Source organism: Coccidioides immitis, assembly GCF_000149335.2.
Source record: "Coccidioides immitis RS genomic scaffold supercont3.1, whole genome shotgun sequence".
Taxonomy (NCBI): Eukaryota; Fungi; Ascomycota; class Eurotiomycetes; order Onygenales; family Onygenaceae; genus Coccidioides; species Coccidioides immitis.
The window spans coordinates 2,486,553-2,508,691 of record NW_004504310.1 but is presented as its reverse complement, the minus strand read 5'-3'; the positions used below and the strand labels follow the sequence as shown (position 1 = coordinate 2,508,691).

The following is a 22,139-nucleotide window of genomic DNA, read 5'->3' as shown; positions in this document are numbered from 1 at the left end:
CAGGCCCTGAGCTGGGGAAGTTCATAGGGCGAACTCGCGAACTTAGCTGACTAGCGCGTTATTGCCACATTTTTCCGCCTTCGCCCTAAAAGCAAATTGCTTCGACTCAAGCCGGTGCAGTCCCGTCGATAACCTACCTGCTTTTCTTGACTTCCTCCACCGCTGGCTTGCGAGTGCATAAAACAGCGGATGGATGATCTTTCTTTCTAATAAAACGAACCTATGTGGAGATTAATATCCCCCAGTTAATCTCAGCTTGTCCTTTGAGAAACCCATCGTCAGACGACCGCGAGGATGGCGGACCCAAACAATGTGTCGCAATACAAATATTCGGCGATGTCCAACCTGGTCCTCCAGGCGGATAGACGCTTTGTCACTCGCCGAACAGATGAAGTTACGGGTGACCCGGAATCACTTGCCGGCCGGATTAGCATCAGGGACATGGGAACGCACTCTGCGCTTTCAGAAGCTCCGAAGCCTAAAAAGCAGATTGGTCTGAAGGACGTCGAACGTGGCTCTATTCGAGAAGGCGAAGATGTCTTACAAAGGGAACAGAAGAAAAGAAAGCGAGGGGACCAAGCTCAACTGCGTGGAGTGGGCATTTTATCTGCTGCCGACGCTCTTGTCGAGGGTCTTAAGTATAGACCTAGGACTCTGGCCACTCGAGAGACCTACAACCTTATTCTTACGATGACTGCCAATAGTCTTGGGGATGTCCCACACGAGGTTGTTCGAAGCGCTGCTGACGCCATATTGGAGGTGCTTAAGGACGACAATATGAAGGATTTCGACAAGAAAAAGGAGATTGACGACCTCGTGGGCGTGTCTATGGGGCCCAAGGAGTTTAATGAGCTAGTAAACTTGGGCAAAAAGATAACCGATTATGACGCGCACGACGAAGAGGAAAACAGAACGGCTCTTGAGGGTGCCGAGGATGGTGAGGAATTGGATGAGCGCCAAGGTGTTGCTGTGGTGTTTGATGAGTCGGACGAAGAAGAAGAAGGCCTCAGAGCGGATTTAGAAGTGCGAGATGATGTCGATATTTGCGAGGGAGAAGAAGCCTCTGACCAAGAGGATCGACCAGATACGACCGTCTCCACAGCCGACAGGACACCTGATGGAATAAGTTCTGCGGATGACCAGATGGTTTTAGATGGAGATAACGAGCTATCGTCGGGAACTAAGGCTGACATCACGACGAAGTTAGTCCCCGTTCGGGAGATCGATGCGTACTGGCTTCAACGACAGATCGGCTCCGTATATGCTGATGCCCACATACAACACGAGAAATCTCAAGAAGCTTTTAGAATCATGAGTGAATTATCGGAAGACGGGACAGAAAAACCGTTACGAGAAGTTGAGAACGATTTGATGGATCTTTTTGATTATGAACACCCAAATCTGGTGGCGAAGCTAGTCGTCAATCGGGACAGGGTAGTATGGATAACTAAATGGAGAAGAGTTGCGGAAGATACCGATGCTAGAAAGCTTGTCGAAAGAGACATGATTGAAGCTGGCCATCGTTCCATTTTTAACGAACTACGAGGGAAAGATGAAGATGGATCCGAACGAGCCGCAAAGAAGATGAAGGTTGACCTAATGGATGTTGATATACCAACAGGCGCCGAAGATGTTAAGCCCAAACAGGAGGATGCCATGTTGATGGGCGGGCTGCAACCTCGGAAATTAATTAACCTCGAAGATCTAGCTTTTGACCAGGGCAACCATCTGATGACAAACCCGAATGTAAAGCTTCCTCAAGGCTCAACAAAGCGAACCTTTAAAGGATACGAGGAGATTCATGTTCCTGCCCCCAAGGCAAGGAGAGAACCAGGGGATGAGCCGAATATTCCAACCTCGGAGCTTCCTGAGTGGGCCAGGATTGGCTTTGGAAGCGCCAGACAGTTAAACCGCATTCAAACGAAGTGTTTCCCTACGGCATTCCACGGAGATGGAAATATGCTCGTTTGCGCCCCAACAGGTTCCGGAAAGACGAACGTCGCTATGCTTGCAATGTTACGTGAAATTGGCAAAAACCGAAATCAGGATACGGGTGAAATCATGCTTGACGATTTTAAAATCGTCTACATTGCACCTTTAAAGGCCTTGGTTCAAGAACAAGTCGGCAATTTTGGAAAGAGGTTGGAACCTTATGGTATAAAGGTTTCCGAACTCACAGGAGATCGCCAACTGACAAAACAACAAATTGCGGAGACTCAAGTTATCGTTACGACGCCAGAAAAGTGGGATATTGTCACGCGAAAGGCCACGGATACAAGCTACACGAGGCTTGTGCGACTGGTAATCATCGATGAAATCCACTTACTTCACGATGACAGAGGCCCAGTTCTGGAGAGTATAGTCAGCAGGACAATTCGGCGGACTGAACAGACTGGAGATCCAGTTCGTCTTGTTGGACTCAGCGCTACGTTACCAAACTACCGTGATGTCGGCAGTTTTCTCCGCGTTGATCCTATCAGTGGTCTTTTTCATTTTGATGGCTCCTATAGGCCATGTCCATTAAAGCAAGAATTCATTGGGGTGACCGAGAAAAAGGCCATTAAGCAACTGAAGACTATGAACGATGTTTGCTATAACAAAGTCCTTGAACAGGTTGGAACAAACAAAAACCAAATGTTAATATTCGTCCACTCGAGAAAAGATACTGCAAAGACCGCCAGGTATATACGGGATAAAGCTGTTGAAATGGAAACCATTGGGCAGATTTTGCGCAGCGATGCGGCAAGCAGGGCTATCTTAGCAGAGGAAGCCGAAAGCGTGAACGACCCGTCACTGAAAGACTTGATGCCGTACGGGTTTGGCATTCATCATGCCGGTATGAGTAAGGTGGACAGAACTTCCGTTGAGGATCTCTTCGCAGATGGCAGCTTGCAGGTTCTTGTGTGTACTGCAACATTGGCGTGGGGTGTTAACCTTCCAGCCCATACTGTCATCATTAAAGGAACTCAAGTTTACTCACCAGAGAAGGGAAGCTGGGTTGAATTAAGCCCTCAAGATGTCCTACAGATGCTAGGGAGAGCGGGCCGACCACAGTACGACTCGTTCGGTGAAGGCATCATCATCACAACACAGGGAGAGTTACAATATTACCTGTCACTGCTAAATCAGCAACTACCGATCGAAAGTCAGCTGATGAGCAAACTTGCGGATAATTTGAACGCAGAAGTTGTGCTGGGAAATGTCCGTAGCCGCGACGAGGGCGTTGAATGGCTGGGATATACTTACTTATTCGTAAGAATGCTGCGCTCTCCAGGCCTCTATAGCGTCGGCGCGGACTATGAGGGTGATGCAGCCCTTGAGCAAAGGCGCGTCGATTTAGTACATTCGGCAGCCACTGTGCTCGGGAATGCCGGTCTCGTCAAATACGACAAGCAAAGCGGAAAGCTTCAGTCTACGGAACTCGGCCGGATTGCCTCTCATTATTATATAACACACAACTCAATGCTTACCTATAACCGTCACCTCCAATCGATGATATCAACCATTGACCTCTTCCGTATATTCTCTTTAAGCGACGAGTTCAAGTATATTCCAGTTCGCCAAGACGAGAAGCTAGAGCTGGCAAAGTTGCTGGGTCGCGTCCCTATTCCGGTAAAGGAGGGTATCGAAGAGCCACACGCAAAAATCAATGTTTTGTTGCAAGCTTTCATTTCTCGTTTGAAACTTGAAGGCCTCGCTCTCATGGCGGACATGGTTTACGTCACGCAATCTGCTGGTCGCATTCTTCGAGCAATATTCGAGATAACTCTTAGGAAAGGCTGGTCGTCCGTCGCGAAAACGGCTCTCGATCTGTGCAAAATGGCAGAGAAACGGATGTGGCCAACAATGTCTCCTCTTCGCCAGTTCCCAACTTGTCCTCGTGAAATCATTCAGAAAGCTGAGCGAATTGACGTCCCGTGGTCAAGCTATTTCGATCTTGATCCTCCTCGGATGGGGGAGTTACTTGGCATGCCCAAGGCCGGCCGAACAGTATGTGACCTAGTTGCAAAATTCCCTCGCCTGGACATGCAAGCTCAGGTGCAGCCAATGACGCGTTCCATGCTTCGTGTTGAGCTTACGATAACGCCAAACTTTGTCTGGGACGATTTACTACATGGTAACGCTGAGAGCTTTTGGATTATCGTTGAAGATTGCGATGGAGAAGACATACTATTCTACGATCAATTTGTGCTTCGAAGGGAATTTGCGACCGGGGAGATGAATGAACATCTAGTGGAGTTTACTGTGCCCATAACTGAGCCAATGCCTCCGAACTATTTTATCTCGCTGTCTTCCGATCGTTGGATGCATTCAGAAACTAAAATTGCCGTGGCTTTCCAAAAGCTGATTCTTCCCGAAAGATTCCCCCCCCATACTCCGCTGTTGGATATGCAACGAGTGCCGATCAAAGCCCTAAAACGACCGGAGTATCAGGCCTTGTACCCGAATTGGGAGCATTTCAACAAGGTTCAGACTCAAGTCTTCAAGTCACTATTTGACTCTGACGACAATGTATTCGTCGGGGCACCCACGGGTAGCGGGAAAACGGTGTGCGCTGAATTTGCTTTGCTTCGCCATTGGGCGAACCCCGGTGCTGGAAAAGCGGTTTACATTGCTCCTTTCCAGGAGTTAGTTGATCAACGTCTCGTTGACTGGCAAGGTAGACTCAAAAGTATCAGCGGCGGCAAGGTGATTTCAAAACTTATCGGGGAGACTACGGCGGATCTTAGAATCCTCGATCGCGCAGACCTTGTCCTGGCCACACCTATTCAATGGGATGTGGTTTCACGGCTATGGCAGCGCCGAAAAAATGTCCAAGCCGTCGAATTACTTATTGCAGATGAGTTACATATGTTAGGTGGCCAAGGCGGTTACGTATATGAAGTGGTGGTTTCCCGAATGCACTACATCGCCCTCCAGACAGAAAGTAACCTTCGTATTGTTGGTTTAAGTGTCCCGCTGTCGAATGCGCGCGACCTCGGGGAGTGGCTGGGAGCTAAAAAGCACACTATTTACAATTTCAGCCCCCATGCCAGGCCAGTGCCTCTTGAGCTACATCTCCAGTCTTTCACTATCCCCCATTTTCCGTCGCTTATGCTTGCGATGGCAAGGCCTGCCTATTCGTCTATTCTGCAGCTGTCTCCCTCCAAACCTGCGTTGGTGTTCGTTCCTACTCGCAAACAAACTCGCTCAACGGCTTTAGATTTAGTGGCTGCTTGTATCGCGGATGATGCTGAGGATCGGTTTCTCCATACCGAAATTGAGCAAATTGCACCCCTACTCGAACGTATTGACGAGCGGGCCTTGGCAGAGTCTTTGTCTCACGGTATTGGTTATTACCATGAGGCACTTAGCAAAAGCGATAAGCGTATCGTTTCTCATCTGTTCAACATTGGCGCAATCCAGGTCATGCTAGCCTCGCGGGATGTGTGCTGGGAAATCGAATTCACAGCCCACCTTGTCATCATAATGAATACTCAGTTCTTTGATGGCCGAGAGCATAGATATATCGACTATCCAGTTAGCGAAATCCTTCAAATGTTTGGAAGGGCTTCCCGTCCGTTGGATGATAGGAGCGGGAAAGGCGTGCTGATGGTCCCTGCGGTAAGGCGGGATTACTATAAAAAGTTTCTCAATGAAGCTCTGCCAATGGAAAGTCACTTACAAATCTATCTACACGATGCCTTTGTGACAGAGATTAGCACGAAGACTATCACTTCTACCCAGGATGCCGTGGATTGGATGACCTATACCTACTTTTATCGACGTCTCTTGGCAAATCCGAGCTATTACGGGCTAAGTGACCTGAGCCATGAAGGCCTTAGCGCGTTTTTGTCCGAGCTTGTGGAAAATACATTGAAGGAACTTGCAGAAGCGAGGATTATCGATCTAGATGAGGAGGACGACACGGTGTCGCCCCTTAACGCGGCTATGATCGCTGCATATTACAATATCTCTTTCATCACGATGCAAACTTTCCTCCTTTCCTTGACTGCGCGAACGAAACTTAAAGGGATCCTCGAAATTGTTACGTCTGCCACCGAATTCGAGAGTATCCAGGTGCGGCGGCATGAAGAGCATATTCTCCGTCGCATATACGATCGTGTTCCGGTGAAAATGTCTGAGCCAACTTATGACTCGCCTCATTTCAAGGCGTTTGTCCTATTGCAAGCGCATTTCTCACGAATGCAGCTTCCTATAGATCTAGGAAGAGACCTGGAGGTCATCTTAGACAAAGTTCTTAATCTTCTTAGTGCCTGCGTCGACGTACTCTCTTCTGAAGGTCATTTGAATGCCATGAACGCCATGGAAATGTCTCAGATGGTCGTGCAAGCAATGTGGGACAGAGACAGCCCATTGAAGCAAATTCCACACTTTGGCCCCGAGGCGATCAAAGTCGCCAACGAGTTCAAGTATAGCTACCCCTTCCAGTTCCCTGATAGTTCATCAGTAACTAACTATGGCCCTTCACGCAGGATCCGAGACATTTTCGAGTTCATGGAAGCCATGGACCCAACAGAGAATAAGGACTATGCTTCTTTAATCAAGCGCCTTGGGCTTGATAACAAGCAACTTGCCCAGGTCGCGGCATTCACAAATGACAAATATCCAAGCATCGATTTAGATTTCACACTCTTGGATGAGGATAGCATCGTTGCCGGGGAGCCAGCGTATATAAAGGTCAAATTGGAGCGGGAAACGGACGAAGAAGAACCCGATACTACGGTTTCAGCGCCATTCTATCCCGGAAAGAAAGCAGAAAATTGGTGGCTGCTGGTTGGTGAAGAGAAGACAAGTAGTCTGCTTGCCATCAAACGAGTGACTGTTGGGAAGAAATTGGAGATCAAGCTAGAATACATCGTGCCTAGTCCCGGAGAGCACGAACTCACTCTTTATCTGATGAGCGACAGCTATGTTGGTGTCGATCAGGATCCAACTTTTAAAATAACTGCTGCGGAGGGAATGGATGAGGACGAGGAAGATGAAGAAGATGACTAGGGCCGCTCTATGCAAGCATTTCTATGATTTCAATCCTAGACTGTATTATGACCTTCGGGGACCCGCATGAAATCTCTGGGCGGAGTTCAATGGCTCAATTGTTTTAATGGATGTCTTAATTTTGTTTCTATCATTTTTGGATACACCGATAGCTACAAGCAGTAAGTCATAATACGTTTGTGGTTGGTTGCTAGGACATCGTGGATCCCAGCGGTTTTTCTTTTTTCAAGGATCAGATAGATACGCAATGCACACAGTATGTAACCATGTGGTTATCCTGGCTTCTGATCATCCGGATACATACGGAGTACTCTGGAGTGCCTACGAAGATCATACGGAATCCAGACCCTACCATGTGAAGTTGCAAAGTAACCGCTAGCTGGTGGTTACTTAAACCGCGCCAGCCCCCTCCCAAGGTACCTTGGACTTGGGGAGGGGTGAGTTGAGTAGCTACTCCATGTGTCTCAAGAACAAACCCCATCCAACTCAGTAACTAGTTACATGGTCAGAGATTGCTCCATTCACTAATTGGTTAGGTCCATCTTGTTCCTCCATAGTTAAAGAGAGTACTCCGTACTTCCGCCTGAAATCTCAATCGTCCTGCCGCCATGACCATCCGCCCCGCCATATTCACGCCAGAGTAATCACCACTGCATATCCGCCTTAACACACTGTCTTTATGGTAGGCCACAAAGCTAATGGGTTAATCATAGCGTCCTCTTGAGCGCTCCCCGTCGCTCGGCCGCCATTCCCAACGCGTCTGGGACCTTGGTCGCATACACCCAGACCAAGTATTCATTCGATTCGCATTCGAGCTCCTCCGAGCTCCGCGTCTTGGACGTGGCGTCAAGAGTGTCGGCTCTCATCACAGATGATTTTAAAGGCGAGCCTCAATGGCTCGGTGATGGTGACCAGCTAGTTTGGCTGAGAGGAAGAGAGAATGGCAACACAAGCATTGTCATTGGCAGTGCTCGGAACGAGAAACCATACGTCGCAGGAGTGGTGCCAGGGCCTGTTGACAACCTCAAGATTACACAGCTTTCGCCAAGTGAATTCGGGTTTGCCGTCTCTGGTAAAGCTAACCCGGACGGCTCGCTCTACAACCCTTCTGATGTCAAAGCGCCATTCAGTTCGGGGAAACTATATACCTCGCTCTTCGTGCGGCACTGGGATGAATATATATCCCCTCAGAGGAATGCAATTTGGCTTGGAGTTTTACAGCGGCTACCCGTGGGGAACAGCTCGGCCTTTCAGTCGTCTGGTCTCGTAAACTTGTTTCTGCTTGCAGGATTGAATAACGTCGAATCGCCGATCCCACCATTTGGTGGAACGGACCACTTTGACATCTGCAACCGAGGAGTCGTGTTTATCTCTAAAGACCCGAAGTTGAACCCGGCTACCCATACGAAATGCGTTTGCTATTATTGTCCATTGTCATCATGGACCAACCCCATGCCATTGAAAGCGAGGACGATCAACATACCGTGGCTTAACGGAGCTTTGGCTAGTCCTGTGATCTCTCCCGTTAACAATACCCTGGCCTTCTTAGCAATGAAAATGGATGGATATGAGGCAGATAAAAACAGGATCATTTTGGTCCGTGGCTTATTTGACGGTTCTTCCGACGCTGTTGAACTATTCGCAGGCGCAGATGGCACTGGCCAGTGGGACCGGAGCCCAGGCTCTCTGACATGGGCCCACGATGACTCGTCCCTTTTTATGCAGGTGCCGGATACTGGGCGCCAGGTGGTGTTTCAACTGCCGCTCAACAGGTCAAGATTGTCGTCGGTCGACCACCTTATCAAACTTACCCACTCCGGTTCTATTTCGAAGGTTGTGTCCAGGCCCTGTGGACTTTTTCTCTCCAGTAGTAGCCTAGTCGAAAGTAGCCTCTACTCCATAATAACATTTTCTGACTCAGTCAGAACAACCGTGCTTTCCTCGAGTTCAAAAAACGGTGCTTCGTTTGGGTTGTCCGAGTCTCAGATAGACGAAGTATGGTGGAAAGGCGCGCGTGGCCGGGACGTTCACGGATGGATTGTGAAACCGTCCAAATTCAACCCTGGAGAGAAATATCCTCTTTGTTTTCTTGTCCACGGTGGCCCACAGTCAGCGTGGCTGGACCAGTGGAGTACACGCTGGAACCCACTGGTGTTCGCGGAGCAAGGCTATGTAGTATTCACGCCTAATCCAACTGGTAGTACCAGTTACGGACAAGCATTCACCGACGATATTCGGGGGTCATGGGGAGGCCATCCCTATGAGGATCTTGTGAGAGGATTTGAATTCATTGAACAAAATCTTGCCTATGTGGACACAAGCCGAGCCGTCGCGTTAGGAGCGTCATACGGCGGCTTCATGATGAATTGGATCCAAGGCCACGAACTCGGGCGCAAATTCAAGGCTCTTGTCACTCATGATGGTATTTTCAGCACAAAATTTGCGCTAGCCACTGAAGAGTTGTATTTCCCAATTCATGATTTGAAAGGGACGTATTGGCAATCTCGCGATGTCTGGGGGCGTTGGGATCCGTCCGAGTTTGTGCCCAACTGGCAAACACCGCATCTTGTCATTCACAGTGCTCTGGATTATCGTTTGTCTATTGCGGAGGGCCTGGCTACTTTCAATGCCTTGCAGATGCAGGGAGTAGAAAGCGCCTTTCTCACATTTCCAGACGAGAACCACTGGGTATTGAAGCCCGAGAATTCCCTGGTTTGGCATCGAACAGTCATCAACTGGATCAACAAGTACGCTGGATTGGCACCATGGCTTGATAAGAATGGCTCGGATGGGTTTCCGGCCGAAGACGAGGACCAAAAATTGGCACGGGGTACGACTCGAATTTCCATGACCTGAACCACAGTAAACTGCAAGTTGTTTACCGGCTTTGAACCGTTTGAACCGGCTTGATTTCAGCCCAGGCAGGCTTTCTCTGGTCTACCACTTCAGCTCGCTGCTTAGAGCTTTTTAAGTTATGATCCTATCTACTATCCCATGCATATGTCATGTGCATTAAACTAGTAACAAGGCGTATTTTGTGAAAAGATTGCTTCTTTTGTTACTCTCCCTCACTGGTCTCACTAAGCTAAATAAATAGAAGCTCATGGTGCTTCTACTCGCGTATACCCCGACACACCCATATCTTTATACCACAGGTGAGCCACGAAGAAGCCCATCCAATAAAACTGAATCCAAAAGCTATCATAATCCTGGACGCGTCGGGGTCAACTATTAGCATACGCGCTACACCCGGTGGAAAATGGTCCGTTGACCTGGGGCATAATCACGAAAGGTCGCTGCAAGTCTTTAGGTAGCCCAGAAGATGGCCTCATCCTCGTACGTTAGTTAACTAGGAGGCTGAGCTATAGTCGTCTATAGCACCAGTGCACATAGCGTGTACAAGTATCTTCCAAAATACACGAAAATCAATCAAGTCGCAGGGCGAAACAGATACGTGTATATGTCTGAGAGGTCAGTCAACCCGGGTAAAAGGAAACGTAGTCACATCAAGTATACATATATAAATTTAATTGAGGGTCGGGAAAGCAGCCAGTGCTATGACGCCGAGTCACCAATTTAAAAGAGAAGTCGTTCCAAAAGCCTATTCAAACAGTTCCGGCAGACAAACGCCTCGTAACTCCAAACACAGTGGAGGAAAAGAAAAAGGTCCCAAATTCCGGAAGTACACGATCACACTCCGGTACTGCCAGGAAGCGCCTGAATAGTCTGCTGTATGATTTCGATTAGCTCATCGATATCTGGTCGTTCAGAGGGTTCTACACGTAAACAACGCCGGACTACTTCTTTCACCTCCCGGCTAATGGCGCTTCTCTCCCTTGTTGACTCGTCCGATGCTCCGTTCGCTGGGGACACTTTGCTTTTCCCTTGGACAGTGCCTGTCTTCTCGTCCGGGAATCTCCAATCTCCGCCCAGAATACACATACTAAGGCTGCCCCCTGTTTCGTCACTGCGTGCCTCGAAAGGGCTTTTCCCGACAAGGCAAGCATATAATGTACAGCCGAATGACCATATATCCGCTTTGGTATCGATAATAGAGCCAGTCTTGACGTCAAATAGCTCAGGCGCGCGATAAGGTATGGTGCTATGTTCGGCAGCCGTGTCCTGGACAGCAATGGCGAGAGATCGAGAGGTGATCGCGATTGGGCTGGGAGCCATTGAACCCAAATCCATGAGAATGGGGGTCTTACCATCGTCGTCAAGCATAATGTTTCCTGAACGGAGGACGCGAGGAGTCAGTATCCCACATGATGAGTTGATGACTTGGAACATACCTGGCTTGATGTCGCGATGGGCATACGGCCGATAGTCACCTTCTTCCATTCCTTCCTGGCTCCTGGTGACCTCGCCGTCCATAAGTGGCTCCTGTTCTATATCTTCATCATCTATCTGGCTTCCTTTTCTCATTTGCTTCCTTCTTGGTGCGTCCGCCGCTTTTCCTTCTTGCCTAACAAGCTTCGCCTTCTTGGCCGGTGTTGCACCGCTGTTAATCCGATACTGATGCATACCCTTCAGGGCCTTGGCCACACCCAGCATTATGATCATGAGTTCCTTCTCGGGGAACTGAGTATGGTTAACAATGTTTGCATTGATGGCATCCTGAAGGTTTCCATTTTGGTAATATGGCAGAAGAATGTAGACCGTTTTAGACCCTGCATCCCCTCCATCTGAACGGAATTTCGACCCTGACTCGGTCGCAACGCAATGGTCAATAGAGTGAATGATATTACTATTGTCGACGAATAACGTATAGGCTTCGACTTCTTTCAGAGCCTGGGATACCGATTCTTGGCCGAAAGGGCACCTGATCTTTTTAAGGGCGAAGAGCTCCGATGTGCTCTTGTCCTGGACGAGGTAAACATAGGAAAATCCACCCTAGCCTCTCGTCAGCAAATATGAAAGCGGAAAAAAGTTGCGCTTAATCCTAGGTAACATAGTTTTGCGGCAAACGTACCTCGCCGAGTAAACGTAGAAGCTTGAAACTCCGGTTATTGATCTTCAGCTGCGGGGAGCTCGGAAAGCAGGACATGCAATCGGTGAAGGTATAAAGGAGGTCGTAGAAGTATTGGGCCATCTTGAGCAAGGTCGTATGGGAGGTACATCCAAGGGAGCGGTTTGACAATCGATCTGGCGGAGCTCTTAAGGACTCCGGAACCGTGAAGGATTGTAAAAGCGGGTGTCGCGGAAGGGCCGGCCGGATGGTAAAAGCGACTGAGGTCAATGATCAAATCAGTCAGAGGAAATAACAATCGGCGTCTCTTCTCACTTCATATCCGAGACGAAGGATATCGAGAGAGCCGCAGGGGATGACGGAAGCGTGGCTGAGGGTGCAACGGCCGAGTCCGCCGATGATGGCGACCCGGGCTGAAAATGCACGAGATTCAACCGACGACCCCCCCGAATCCGAGCTGTAAAGTCAGTTGAAACAAGGAGATGTGACAGACAGCACGTCGTGGTGAGGAGGGTTGCGGCAAAAGGCCATCTGGTTGTTTAACTAGTTGGCCAACCTCTCCCGTAACTAACTCCGTACTCACTCGTAAAATTAGTTTTAGTTAGCCATGGATTTTAGTTAGTTAACCAACCTTGACGTCCTCCATACTAGTTATTCCATTATGTATTTGGATGACCAAATATTTTTCGCCGACCCAGGGTTCAGGGGCAACTCCTCCAACCCAATGGTTTGTGTTTATTTACTCTTATAAGGTCCCCTGTTGATATTTATTGAACAGCCAGCATTTCACTGAAGAGTTGTTTGACCTTTTGCCTGCTGGACAGACCAGTTCCCGATGGTTGGGTGTATCCCTTGCTCAGCAATAAAAAAAAAAGTTCTCCCGCTTCTTTACCTTTCTCTCAGGCAATGCCAATGCCCGCATTAACTGCATCAACTATGACTGTTATGAGTTGCATTACTGTTAAGTCCACACTAGTTTAAATACCAAAACTGTCATATAGAGTGAGTACGATTTTCTCCTTGTTCCGACGCCCCTTGGTTGTCTCTGTCGCGCGTCGAGGACTGAACTCTGACCAACACAATGAGGAAAAGTCCGCGAATCCCGGCGAAAATGGCCTCTGTCGACGACATCCAGGTCGGTGACCTCGTCAACGTGCCCGGCGGCATGTATGGGACGGTGAAATTCGTCGGTACCGTGGCAGGAAAATCCGGACGCTTTGCGGGCGTTGAGCTGGCGCCAGAACACGCGGGCAGAGGGAAAAACAGCGGCGACGTCGAAGGCCGATACTACTTCAGCACTTCCGTTCCAGGCTCCGGTATTTTTGTGCCTATGAATGGCAAATATGTCACGCCACGGCCGGCCGGGACGCCCGCAAAAGCTGTCACTACCAACTTCAGTCGTTCCGTCGGTCCTGGAGTGGTTAACCCTACGGCATCCCTGAATAGACCAAAATTCAGGCGACCCTCCTTGCCCCGTCCAGAGTCACCTAGAGCTCCCGTGGCAACGTCACCACCCAAATTAAGCCTCAGTGGACTGCGAACACCCTCTGGGTTTTCTAAAGCTACCCCGGCGAATGGAGTACCTCGAACACCCCATAGGGCTATGCGGCCTTCCAGTCGTCCGCCGTCGAGAATTAGCGTCGAGAGCAATACTCCATCGATTGCGAGACGAAGCGAATTGGCGCGAACCCCGGCATTTGACGATCAAGAGCTGATGGAGCGGATAAGATACTTAGAGCAGCAACTGCAGGACCGCGATAGACAATTGGAAGACCAGGCTACGACCCTGGCCGAGTTTCAAAAAAGTATCACAGAGCTTGAAGGCTTAGATGCGCTGCAAGTGCGCGCACAACTTCGCGAAAAGAACGATAAAATCGCTGCTCTTACAGCTGAGTTCGACAGCCATAGAGCAGATTTCAGAAGCACTTTAGATACTCTCGAAGTTGCCGCTTCAGAGACGGAGAGAGTATATGAAAAGCGAATTGAAGAGTTAATGCAAGCAAACCGCGAACTCCAAGCTCGTGGCGAAGATGTGGAGACCGTAGCCAGACAACTCAAACAGCTTGAAGAGCTTGTTTCCGAGCTAGAAGAAGGGCTTGAAGACGCTCGCAGAGGCGAAGCTGAGGCTAGAGGGGAGGTAGAGTTCCTTCGAGGCGAGGTCGAACGAACCAGACTCGAGTTGAAACAAGAGAAAGAGAAATCCATTGCGGTCTTAAAAGAAGCGAGTGCGTCACCGGATGGGATCCATCGCCCTCTTTCAAGAGAGATTGACCAAAAAGATGACGAAATACGAGGCCTCAAGGCCATAATCCATTCACTTAGCCGTGGTGACCCTGCTAATCATGCCTTGCTTCAACAGAACGGAATGTCGCATGGAACCAGAAGGGCGGCCGACCACGAAAATGATCTCGCTTCCCAACTTGAAAACCGCATCCGGGAGCTAGAAGCCCATTCTGAACACAAATCATATAGAATCGAGGAATTGGAGCATGAACTGGAAAGATACCAGCTCAGTGACTATCAACCAAACCGCGATCGAAGTGGTACGATCACAGCAAGTCCGCTGAATATACAAAAGAATCAGACCTCGGCTGAAAATATGGCTGGGCCGACCTCCTCTAATCATACGCATACCCTTTCTGATCGCACTGTCGTCCCTAACGACTGGCGTGAGTCTTCCTCGGCCAACAACAGCGGCCAATATTTTTCACCAACTCATTCCGATGATCCTCACCGATTGCCTACCATGCATGAATCCGACAACCACTCATCGAGCACAGACGAAGAAAGTGCCGGTTGGTGCGAGATTTGTGAAACCAGCGGGCATGATATCCTCACTTGCACCAGCATGTTTAGCTCATCCGGAAACACTGGAGGCAAGAATGACGAACTTGTCCAAAATCATCCTAATAACTTGACGGATGAGCGCCCCTCAAGTAGCGACGCCGTAGACTCTAGCATCCCGGCGTCAAGCTTTGACAGCAGCGTCGGGCACACAAATGATAGTAGCCCAAGCTCACGGCGAACGGGACGAGATGTCGTCCTTGGGGGACTAAAGGGTATAGGGGGGTTGCCATCTTCAATGGCTCCAGTGGCGGGAAAAGCGTCCGGGGTCATCGATGAGTCTAAGTGGTGTGCATTGTGTGAGCGGGATGGACACGAAAGCATTGACTGCCCTTTTGACGACTAAACATTGCATCATGAACCCAATATTGTCTGCTTTTCTCAGGCTATACAGGCTTTTAATAGTACACTCTTATTCCAACTTATCTTTCTTTCCCAGGTATGATCTTGTTGCCGAGCGAATTGTCTGTTATGCACGCTGTGCCGAGCACTATATTCATCTTCTCATTCTCTACAACTTTAAGCGTGTTTATACTCAACTCGCCACCTTTGTCGGCTTTCTATACTAGTTTCGTTTGCTGAAAAATCCTTGTCGGCTTTTCAAGCCCATATATCGTGTGTGGTACGATTGTATCCACGATGGCTATTATTCGAGTCACTTTAACTGTATAGTGGATATCAGTGCCCCCAGTGTTTCCGGATGAGCTAAACATGCTGGTGCAAGTGAGGATATCATTATTTGCTCTAGTACTTTTTCATAGCGGGCCTATTCTGGTGCTCTAGGCGGCTGCACGACTTCCCCGTCTTCATATCTCACACTCCTCACAGACCCACATGCCTTGCATTTCCTCTTTTCATCGTCAGCAGCGAACTCCTCGACCACCTCTTTGACCTGAGTACCCAAATCCGTGCAGTGAAACTTTTTCTCCCAGACAATCTCTCCACACCCCTTACAATACCAACGCATACAGTCCGTGGCATTTTCCGGTCGAGGCACCTCTAGCACCACACCCACCGTATCTGCAAAGCGCACGGGACAATGGGGCGTGTTAGCAGGCAAGAGGAACAAGGAACCCTCGTGGATGGGGATGTCCTGGAAGGTGGGCGGGGAAGTGGACTGGTCGACAGTCCTTAGCAGCATGGAGCCACGATGCTGGTAGAAAAATTCCGGGGTGGGGTTGATGTGGTAGTCCGTTCTGACGTTTGGTCCTCCAACGACCATCACCGTATAGCCTTGGGTTGCGGGGGCGGAGGGGTGGTAGACGCAGTAGTTGTTGATGGGTGGCTGGAGTAGATGGGAGTTTTCCTCGAGCCTAAAGGTGAAGCCCTGTGAGTCTTCGCTGCTCAAGGTGCTCGCGGTGAATGCTTCGAGTCGCTGATGGAACTCGACTGTTGGGCGGTGCGGGGTTTTGGGGGGGGGTTTGGTTGATGTGCCGGTGACTGACCATTTGGGCAAATTTAGCGCTGGAGCCAACATTCCGCAGGCGGGTTCTTCTCTGTACTCAGGATATTGTCTGAAATTGAGCGTGGCAGCTCCGGCTCATATTATTATTCCTTATCCTCAATCGAAACATGGCGTGCTTCAGTCGGATCCCGGAGAGATGCGCAAAGAGTACATAAGTCGACGCCGTGGCTAAAATCGCGCCCGCTAGCGCCGCTGGCTAGCTACGAGGCTTAGCTTGTTATCTTATCAATCAGCTCCACAGTGCCAAGCCGCCGTCGCTCGCTGCCGGATTTTTCTCGACTTTTTCATTTTCGTGATGCTTTTTTCTCTTTGGTGAGCTCGACGGGAAGTGATCAAACCGCCCGGCCCGAAGTCGAAACGGAGAGGAGGTTATTCGCAAACCTGAACAATGGCGACCTCGCAACCTCCCCTTCGTTTTACCTCCCACAAACACCTTGCCCACCGCCTTGTGCTTGCCACCTTGACTGGCCGCGCCGTGCACATCTCGCAGATCCGGTCGTCGTCGCCAACAAACCCGGGGCTCGCACCTTATGAGATCTCCTTTCTGCGTCTTTTAGAAGCGGTGACCAATGGATCACATATGGAGATATCGTATACGGGAACAATACTGGTGTATAAGCCTGGCCTCATAACCGGCAGTGCTCCCGGTAGTGGTGCCAGTGGGGGTGTTATCAAACACGAGCTTCCTGCGGGGTGTACGCGAGGGATTAGCTATTTCTTAATCCCAGTTTGTCTGCTCGCTCCTTTCTCGAAGGCTTCTTTCAATATCCTCTTCACCGGCCCGGGCGTTATCACCTCCTCGACCCCGACGGGCGACATGTCTGTTGATAGTGTGAGGACCGCGATCCTTCCCTTGTTTTCGCAATTCGGCATTTTCAACAATATTGAACTGCGTGTCCTGCGAAGATCTAACCCGGACCGCAATGGAAAAGGTGGCGGTGGAGAGGTCCAATTGATTTTCGGCCACCAAGTCCGTCTTCCTAAAACTCTACATTTACTGAACCCAGGTCGAATCAAGAGCGTCCGTGGTGTTGCATACTCAACGGGCGTGTCGGGGTCTAATAATGCGAGAATGATCGAGGTTGCTAGAGGGGTCCTAAACCCCTTGGTATCAGATATCTATATTTTCTCCGATGTGTCATCCGCTCCATTGGTTCCTGCTCCTGAGAAGAACAATCCGAATGCGAAAAGGAAAATCGGAATCGGTTTCGGACTTTCTTTAGTTGCTGAATCCTCAACCGGATGTCTGTATTCTGCTGACGTCGCCTCTCCTCCATCCGGTGGCCAGCCTCCCGAAGATATCGGGAAGCAATGTGCCTATCAATTACTGGAGTCTATCTCCGTCGGCGGGTGCGTTTCCATGGCTGGGGCGCCTACCGTGCTGTCTCTCATGGCAATGGGCTCAGAAGACGTTGGAAGACTTCAGGTAGGTCGAGACATCATATCGCACGAAGCGATCGTGCAGCTGGCTCGAGATCTCAGCCAGTTCGGGGCTGCTGGGTGGGGAGTTAGAGATGCACCCGAAGAGAATAACTCGGGAGATGTCATTGTTAGCGTCGTCGGACGCGGTATAGGAAATGTTGGGAGGAAGATTGCGTGATCCCATCAGAATCACAAAGAAACTCGCAATCTTCTTCAACAGGCACCGGGCCGGAAGCTCCATGCGCGGGACAAACCCACGGCATCGGCAACTTAATTTTGCCCTGTCATTTGCAAAGGGCTTACCGAATTTCGTCATCAACGGTCTTTCCGCTCATAGCATAGTTGGCATAAAAATCGGTGTCCTTGCACCCATAGTATTCGGCACCATCACCACCAACATTTCAACCAGCTATAACGTACGGCCCCGAGATCTTGAAAACATCACGTTTAGATTTCCCTACCCGTTCCGTGTGGATGTGACATAACGTGTCATGCAATTTTTTTTTTCCCATCTGCTTCCAAGCCATGGACACCGCCTAGGATGACATACTATGCTTTGTGACTGTTCGCTGTTTATGGCATATCCGCCAAATCGAGGCGCCAGGTGCGACTGTGCTGATTACGACCCTGGGCTAAATGTATCCCTAACCGAGCTGTTCATTTGTACAAAGTGAAATACATATTCCCAAAACCTGGAATGTACACGCATTTTGGACTTTTTTTCTTTCCATCTCCGAATAACTTTTTCGGTGTCACTTATTGCATTGTCACTATCTTGCAAGATTGAAGATCGCCGTTGGGCTCTTCACATACCTCTAGCTGCTGCCTAGCTATCCCTAGAACGAGGCCACAGCTAGAATCAAAGCAAATCACAAACCATGAACAAAGGCCCCAATGAATGTCTTTTAACAAACCACGAGGAATAAAGATCTAAAAACAACAGGCTAGAATTGAATTTGATACTTGCCAATCTTAGTAGCGAGCCTTGAGCATACCCTCTGGAGCTCTTCAAGCGGCAAGAGATTAATAGGAAGCAACAATAGTAGGTCAAGTACAGAATCATTCCCTCCATTGCCAGACAAACAATATGTGACCATCTCAGCATTTTGATGAAAAAGGAAAAAAGACGCAGAAAAGACGGAAAAAAAAAAAAAAAAAAAAAAAAAAAAAAAACGCACAATGAGCGCGAACCATCCTGTATAGGCAAACCAACCGCAAACGCGAAGACTAAACAACAAGTTGTTTTGACAGGAACAAGGAAGACATAAAAAGCAAGCCAACCTATAACCTTCCCAGGCCGACGACTTAACTTCTGTAGTGATTTTAGCTATTTGCGAATGAAGGTTGGTAAAGTAACAATAGGGGCCTATCCACAAAAATTTGGCCATCCAAAATCCCAAATGCAGGTTTTGTTGTTTTTAAGCAGCCATAGGCTCAGTTTCAATCTTCTCCTCAGCAGTGGGGGAAGTTGGTTCCTTTTCTTCCGCCTTCTTTTCAGACTCGTCAGCATCTGCATCAGGCATAGCCTCATCGGTGTCAGGAGCAGCGACATCATCTTTACTGCTACCTTTACCATTCATTTCATCGCGAACCCCGTTGGCAGCGGGCTTTGCCTTATTTTCGGCCGAGGGTTTGTCCCCCTCGCGCTCAGTAGCGGGTGCATCCCAGTGCTTCCACTTCTTCAAAATATCGATTGACCGGCCGCGGAAATTGTATTCCGACTCCTTAGGAATATCAGCCAACTTGATGATGCCCTTGAGGACCTTGCTAATCTTGGTCTTTCGGATGATACTGATTTCAAGGTCGTCATAGGAATCTAGCCGTGAGATATAGCTGGACATGGCTTCCATTTCTCTCTCTTTCGGTACCTGATCACGTGAGAGGAAACCTTTTTGCAATCGATGACGGAGGTAGAAAACTTGTAAAAGAGGAAGAGTCAGTAAAACAACCACATTCGATGACGAAGGCCCTCGATCAGTCGAAGGACTCACTCTCTTTCTCTCTTTTCGCCTTGGCTTCTGCGGGATTAACCTTCGGTTCGGGTTCCTTGGGGGCTTCTTCAGCCTCCTCTTCATCGCTGGCTGGAGGAGGTTGTTTTGCTTTTCTGCCGCCGGGCCCCTTGGACTTGGTAGCTTTAGCAGTAGCTCCCTTTTTGCCGGTCTCGCTAGAGGCCGGCGCCTTGGGGGTAGTCAACTTAAGCTTGGTGGCTGTCTTAGGAGTCTTCACGGGCTGCGTCACCCAAGCAATCCCTGTTAGCCCGCCTATTCACATAGCCGAAATGTCGCAATATGTAGTGCCAAGAGGCCACATAGCCTAAAACGCAAAACCCGCGTCAGGATGGGGGGAGTGCTTACCTTGTCGCTCTCTCCTTCGCTCTCAACGTCCTTCTTACGTTTCTTGGTGGCTTTTGGTTTCTCAGCACCAACATCTGCCATCTCCACATCTTCACGCTCATCCGCCAAATCCATGCTCTTTCGCTTTTTTTTATCTTGTTTGGCTTTTGCTCGGGCCTCTCGTGCTTCCTCATCTTCCTGCAATGCCCGTTGGTGATCTGCTAACATATCCTTAAAATGCTGGAGATCATGGCCTTCGGAGGCGACCTGATAAGCTGCAAGCAGGCCTTTGCCTTTGGCCTTCTCTGGGTTCTTGCATTGTTCTGGATCAAGTGGCACAAGGTCAGTATTCGGGATCCATGCACTAGGAAAAATATTAGTTCATAATTATGGCATATTACGTAGAATATGTAATGGTGACCAGAGCACTCGAGGGAATGGAGGCCGCTTACAATTCGTTGGTGTGGAGGAACATGACTGGAAACGTCCGCTCATGGACCCTCTTGGCTCCATCTTTGAAATGTTCAGTGTATGTGCCGTCGCTCTGTTTGGTTGTAATAGGGCGTGTAGCAAGTAAGCTTTGAGGTAACATTTCCTCGTCGCAGATAATCGCAGGCCATGGCGGCCAGCTTCGCAGACGAGCAAAGTAGTACTCTCCTGGCTGCGCATCGAGATGGGTAGTGGGAGCCACCGCCTTCTTTTTAGACATTTTCTTGGAACGATGCTCTGGTACGCCAATTGACTTGCGCTTGGACGACTTTTTGGCGGATGTGGGGGTCCCATTGGCACCCGTCGCTTGATCGTCCGCCCCAGTCCTGGCTTCAGCATTATCACTTGTGGCTCCTGGTTCTTGCGATCCCGACTCAGTGGGTTTAGCTATTTCAGCGGTTTCCAGGGAGGTGGTGTCTGTCTTCTCAGGTTTGCCCTCGGCGGGAGCGGCGACTTGATCATGGCCTGAGAAGAGTCAGTCAATGAGCCGAAACCGATGACAAAGTCTTCCGGCTAAACAAATAGCAACATACCGGCCACATCATCGCCTTCCTTCGACGGCTTTTGAACATCCTGATCGGCTTGCGACAGTTCTGGAGATTTGGCAGTGGTCTCTGCAGTTTGGGGGACCTCGTCCTTCGAGTCTGCGGTCTTCGGGACAGCTGGATTACCCTCCTCGGCCATGGCCTGCGACAAACCCGGATGTAGGCAATGTGCAAAAGCAAAGAATAAATACTGGAAACAGGTAAAAGTAGATGTGGCGATGGGTGAGGATGGTGGTTGGAAGTTGGAAGTGGTTGTTTGGTTTTGGTGGTTGGGTTCTGTTGTGGATTGGCTTTTGGTGCGCGAAAGAACCGTGGCGTGAGACAGGCAACGCGTGGGTTGTAAAGAAAATTTAGGGGGAGGTGCCCACGGAGCTAAATCGTTGCAGGGAGTGAAAAAACGCCTCAACACACCCACCGCACAGAGCACAGAAATGCAGGAATGGTCAAAGAAGATGAGTAGGACTGCTTGGAGGGCACCAAGTAAATTTGTTCCAAACGACTCTGGACGCGACCAGGCGCTTGCAAACGCGTCAGGGTGCGCGTAACACCTGTACACAATTCCACCCGCCAGCACGATTTAAAGCCCCCCAGAAGCCCCAGCCCAGGGAAAAGTGAAGGCTCTGGGATCTATGAAAGATCTCCCAGGATATGAAGGATGGGCAAGCGGGAATATGAGCAAGGAGAAATGTCTCAGTTTGCTGCGGCCCTCCCTCACTTCGTAAAAGGACGGTCCTGGAGATAGAGACTAGGCTCGGGATGTGTCAAGGTGGCAGTAAGGTTCAAATCAATGCCCCTCTATGCAATAGATCCTCAGAAGAACTCAAGAGCAGCAAGCACAGTTGCGATCAAGGGTATCAGTAAAGCAGCAGTGGGTGCTGATGAGAAAAATTCCAGGATAGAAACTCCGCTGAATGATGCACGGGAAAAAAAAAAAAAGGTGGTAGCTTTCAGTGTATAACTAGACACCAGAAGGTTGTGATTTATGTAAAAATTCACCTAAGTCCCAAGTCAATTTGATTTCTTGAGTGAAGATGTTGATGTACGAACTCACGCCAGGCAGCTGGCGTTCCCCG

The 22,139-nt window shown here is 49.4% G+C and overlaps 7 protein-coding genes across 7 annotated transcripts; 4 read left to right on the top strand and 3 right to left on the bottom strand.

Moving 5' to 3' along the window:
* The first annotated feature begins 132 nt into the window (after positions 1 to 132).
* On the top strand, positions 133 to 7,271 carry CIMG_10882 (pre-mRNA splicing helicase). Its single transcript, XM_012358933.1, has 2 exons — positions 133 to 6,413; positions 6,477 to 7,271. The coding sequence occupies exons 1-2, from the start codon at positions 295 to 297 to the stop codon at positions 6,997 to 6,999; spliced, it is 6,642 nt and encodes a 2,213-aa protein (XP_012214356.1). The 5' UTR covers positions 133 to 294; the 3' UTR covers positions 7,000 to 7,271.
* Positions 7,272 to 7,587: 316 nt separating this feature from the next.
* CIMG_10883 (prolyl oligopeptidase) lies at positions 7,588 to 10,060 on the top strand. Its single transcript, XM_004445639.1, has 2 exons — positions 7,588 to 7,639; positions 7,713 to 10,060. The coding sequence occupies exons 1-2, from the start codon at positions 7,608 to 7,610 to the stop codon at positions 9,853 to 9,855; spliced, it is 2,175 nt and encodes a 724-aa protein (XP_004445696.1). The 5' UTR covers positions 7,588 to 7,607; the 3' UTR covers positions 9,856 to 10,060.
* A 407-nt stretch (positions 10,061 to 10,467) lies between these two features.
* CIMG_02181 (NAK protein kinase) lies at positions 10,468 to 12,433 on the bottom strand. Its single transcript, XM_001248409.2, has 3 exons — positions 11,972 to 12,433; positions 11,292 to 11,892; positions 10,468 to 11,231 (listed from the first exon to the last, which is right to left on the bottom strand). The coding sequence occupies exons 1-3, from the start codon at positions 12,089 to 12,091 to the stop codon at positions 10,690 to 10,692; spliced, it is 1,263 nt and encodes a 420-aa protein (XP_001248410.1). The 5' UTR covers positions 12,092 to 12,433; the 3' UTR covers positions 10,468 to 10,689.
* Positions 12,434 to 12,769: 336 nt separating this feature from the next.
* Positions 12,770 to 15,514, top strand: CIMG_02182 (Noc1p protein). The gene is made up of 2 exons (XM_001248410.2): positions 12,770 to 12,970; positions 13,061 to 15,514. The coding sequence occupies exon 2, from the start codon at positions 13,080 to 13,082 to the stop codon at positions 15,156 to 15,158; it is 2,079 nt and encodes a 692-aa protein (XP_001248411.1). The 5' UTR covers positions 12,770 to 12,970; positions 13,061 to 13,079; the 3' UTR covers positions 15,159 to 15,514.
* CIMG_02183 (3-hydroxyanthranilate 3,4-dioxygenase) lies at positions 15,339 to 16,400 on the bottom strand. The gene is made up of 2 exons (XM_001248411.2): positions 16,258 to 16,400; positions 15,339 to 16,125 (listed from the first exon to the last, which is right to left on the bottom strand). The coding sequence occupies exons 1-2, from the start codon at positions 16,287 to 16,289 to the stop codon at positions 15,579 to 15,581; spliced, it is 579 nt and encodes a 192-aa protein (XP_001248412.1). The 5' UTR covers positions 16,290 to 16,400; the 3' UTR covers positions 15,339 to 15,578.
* A 206-nt stretch (positions 16,401 to 16,606) lies between these two features.
* CIMG_02184 (18S rRNA biogenesis protein RCL1) lies at positions 16,607 to 18,659 on the top strand. The gene has a single exon (XM_001248412.2). The coding sequence runs from the start codon at positions 16,666 to 16,668 to the stop codon at positions 17,875 to 17,877; it is 1,212 nt and encodes a 403-aa protein (XP_001248413.1). The 5' UTR covers positions 16,607 to 16,665; the 3' UTR covers positions 17,878 to 18,659.
* On the bottom strand, positions 18,416 to 21,205 carry CIMG_02185 (PWWP domain-containing protein; the record flags this gene model as incomplete). Its single annotated transcript, XM_001248413.2, has 5 exons — positions 18,416 to 19,617; positions 19,691 to 19,928; positions 20,054 to 20,396; positions 20,485 to 20,986; positions 21,055 to 21,205. 5 exons carry the CDS (start codon positions 21,203 to 21,205, stop codon positions 19,118 to 19,120), a joined length of 1,734 nt encoding a protein of 577 aa, XP_001248414.1. The 3' UTR covers positions 18,416 to 19,117.
* Between the last annotated feature and the right edge of the window lie 934 nt (positions 21,206 to 22,139).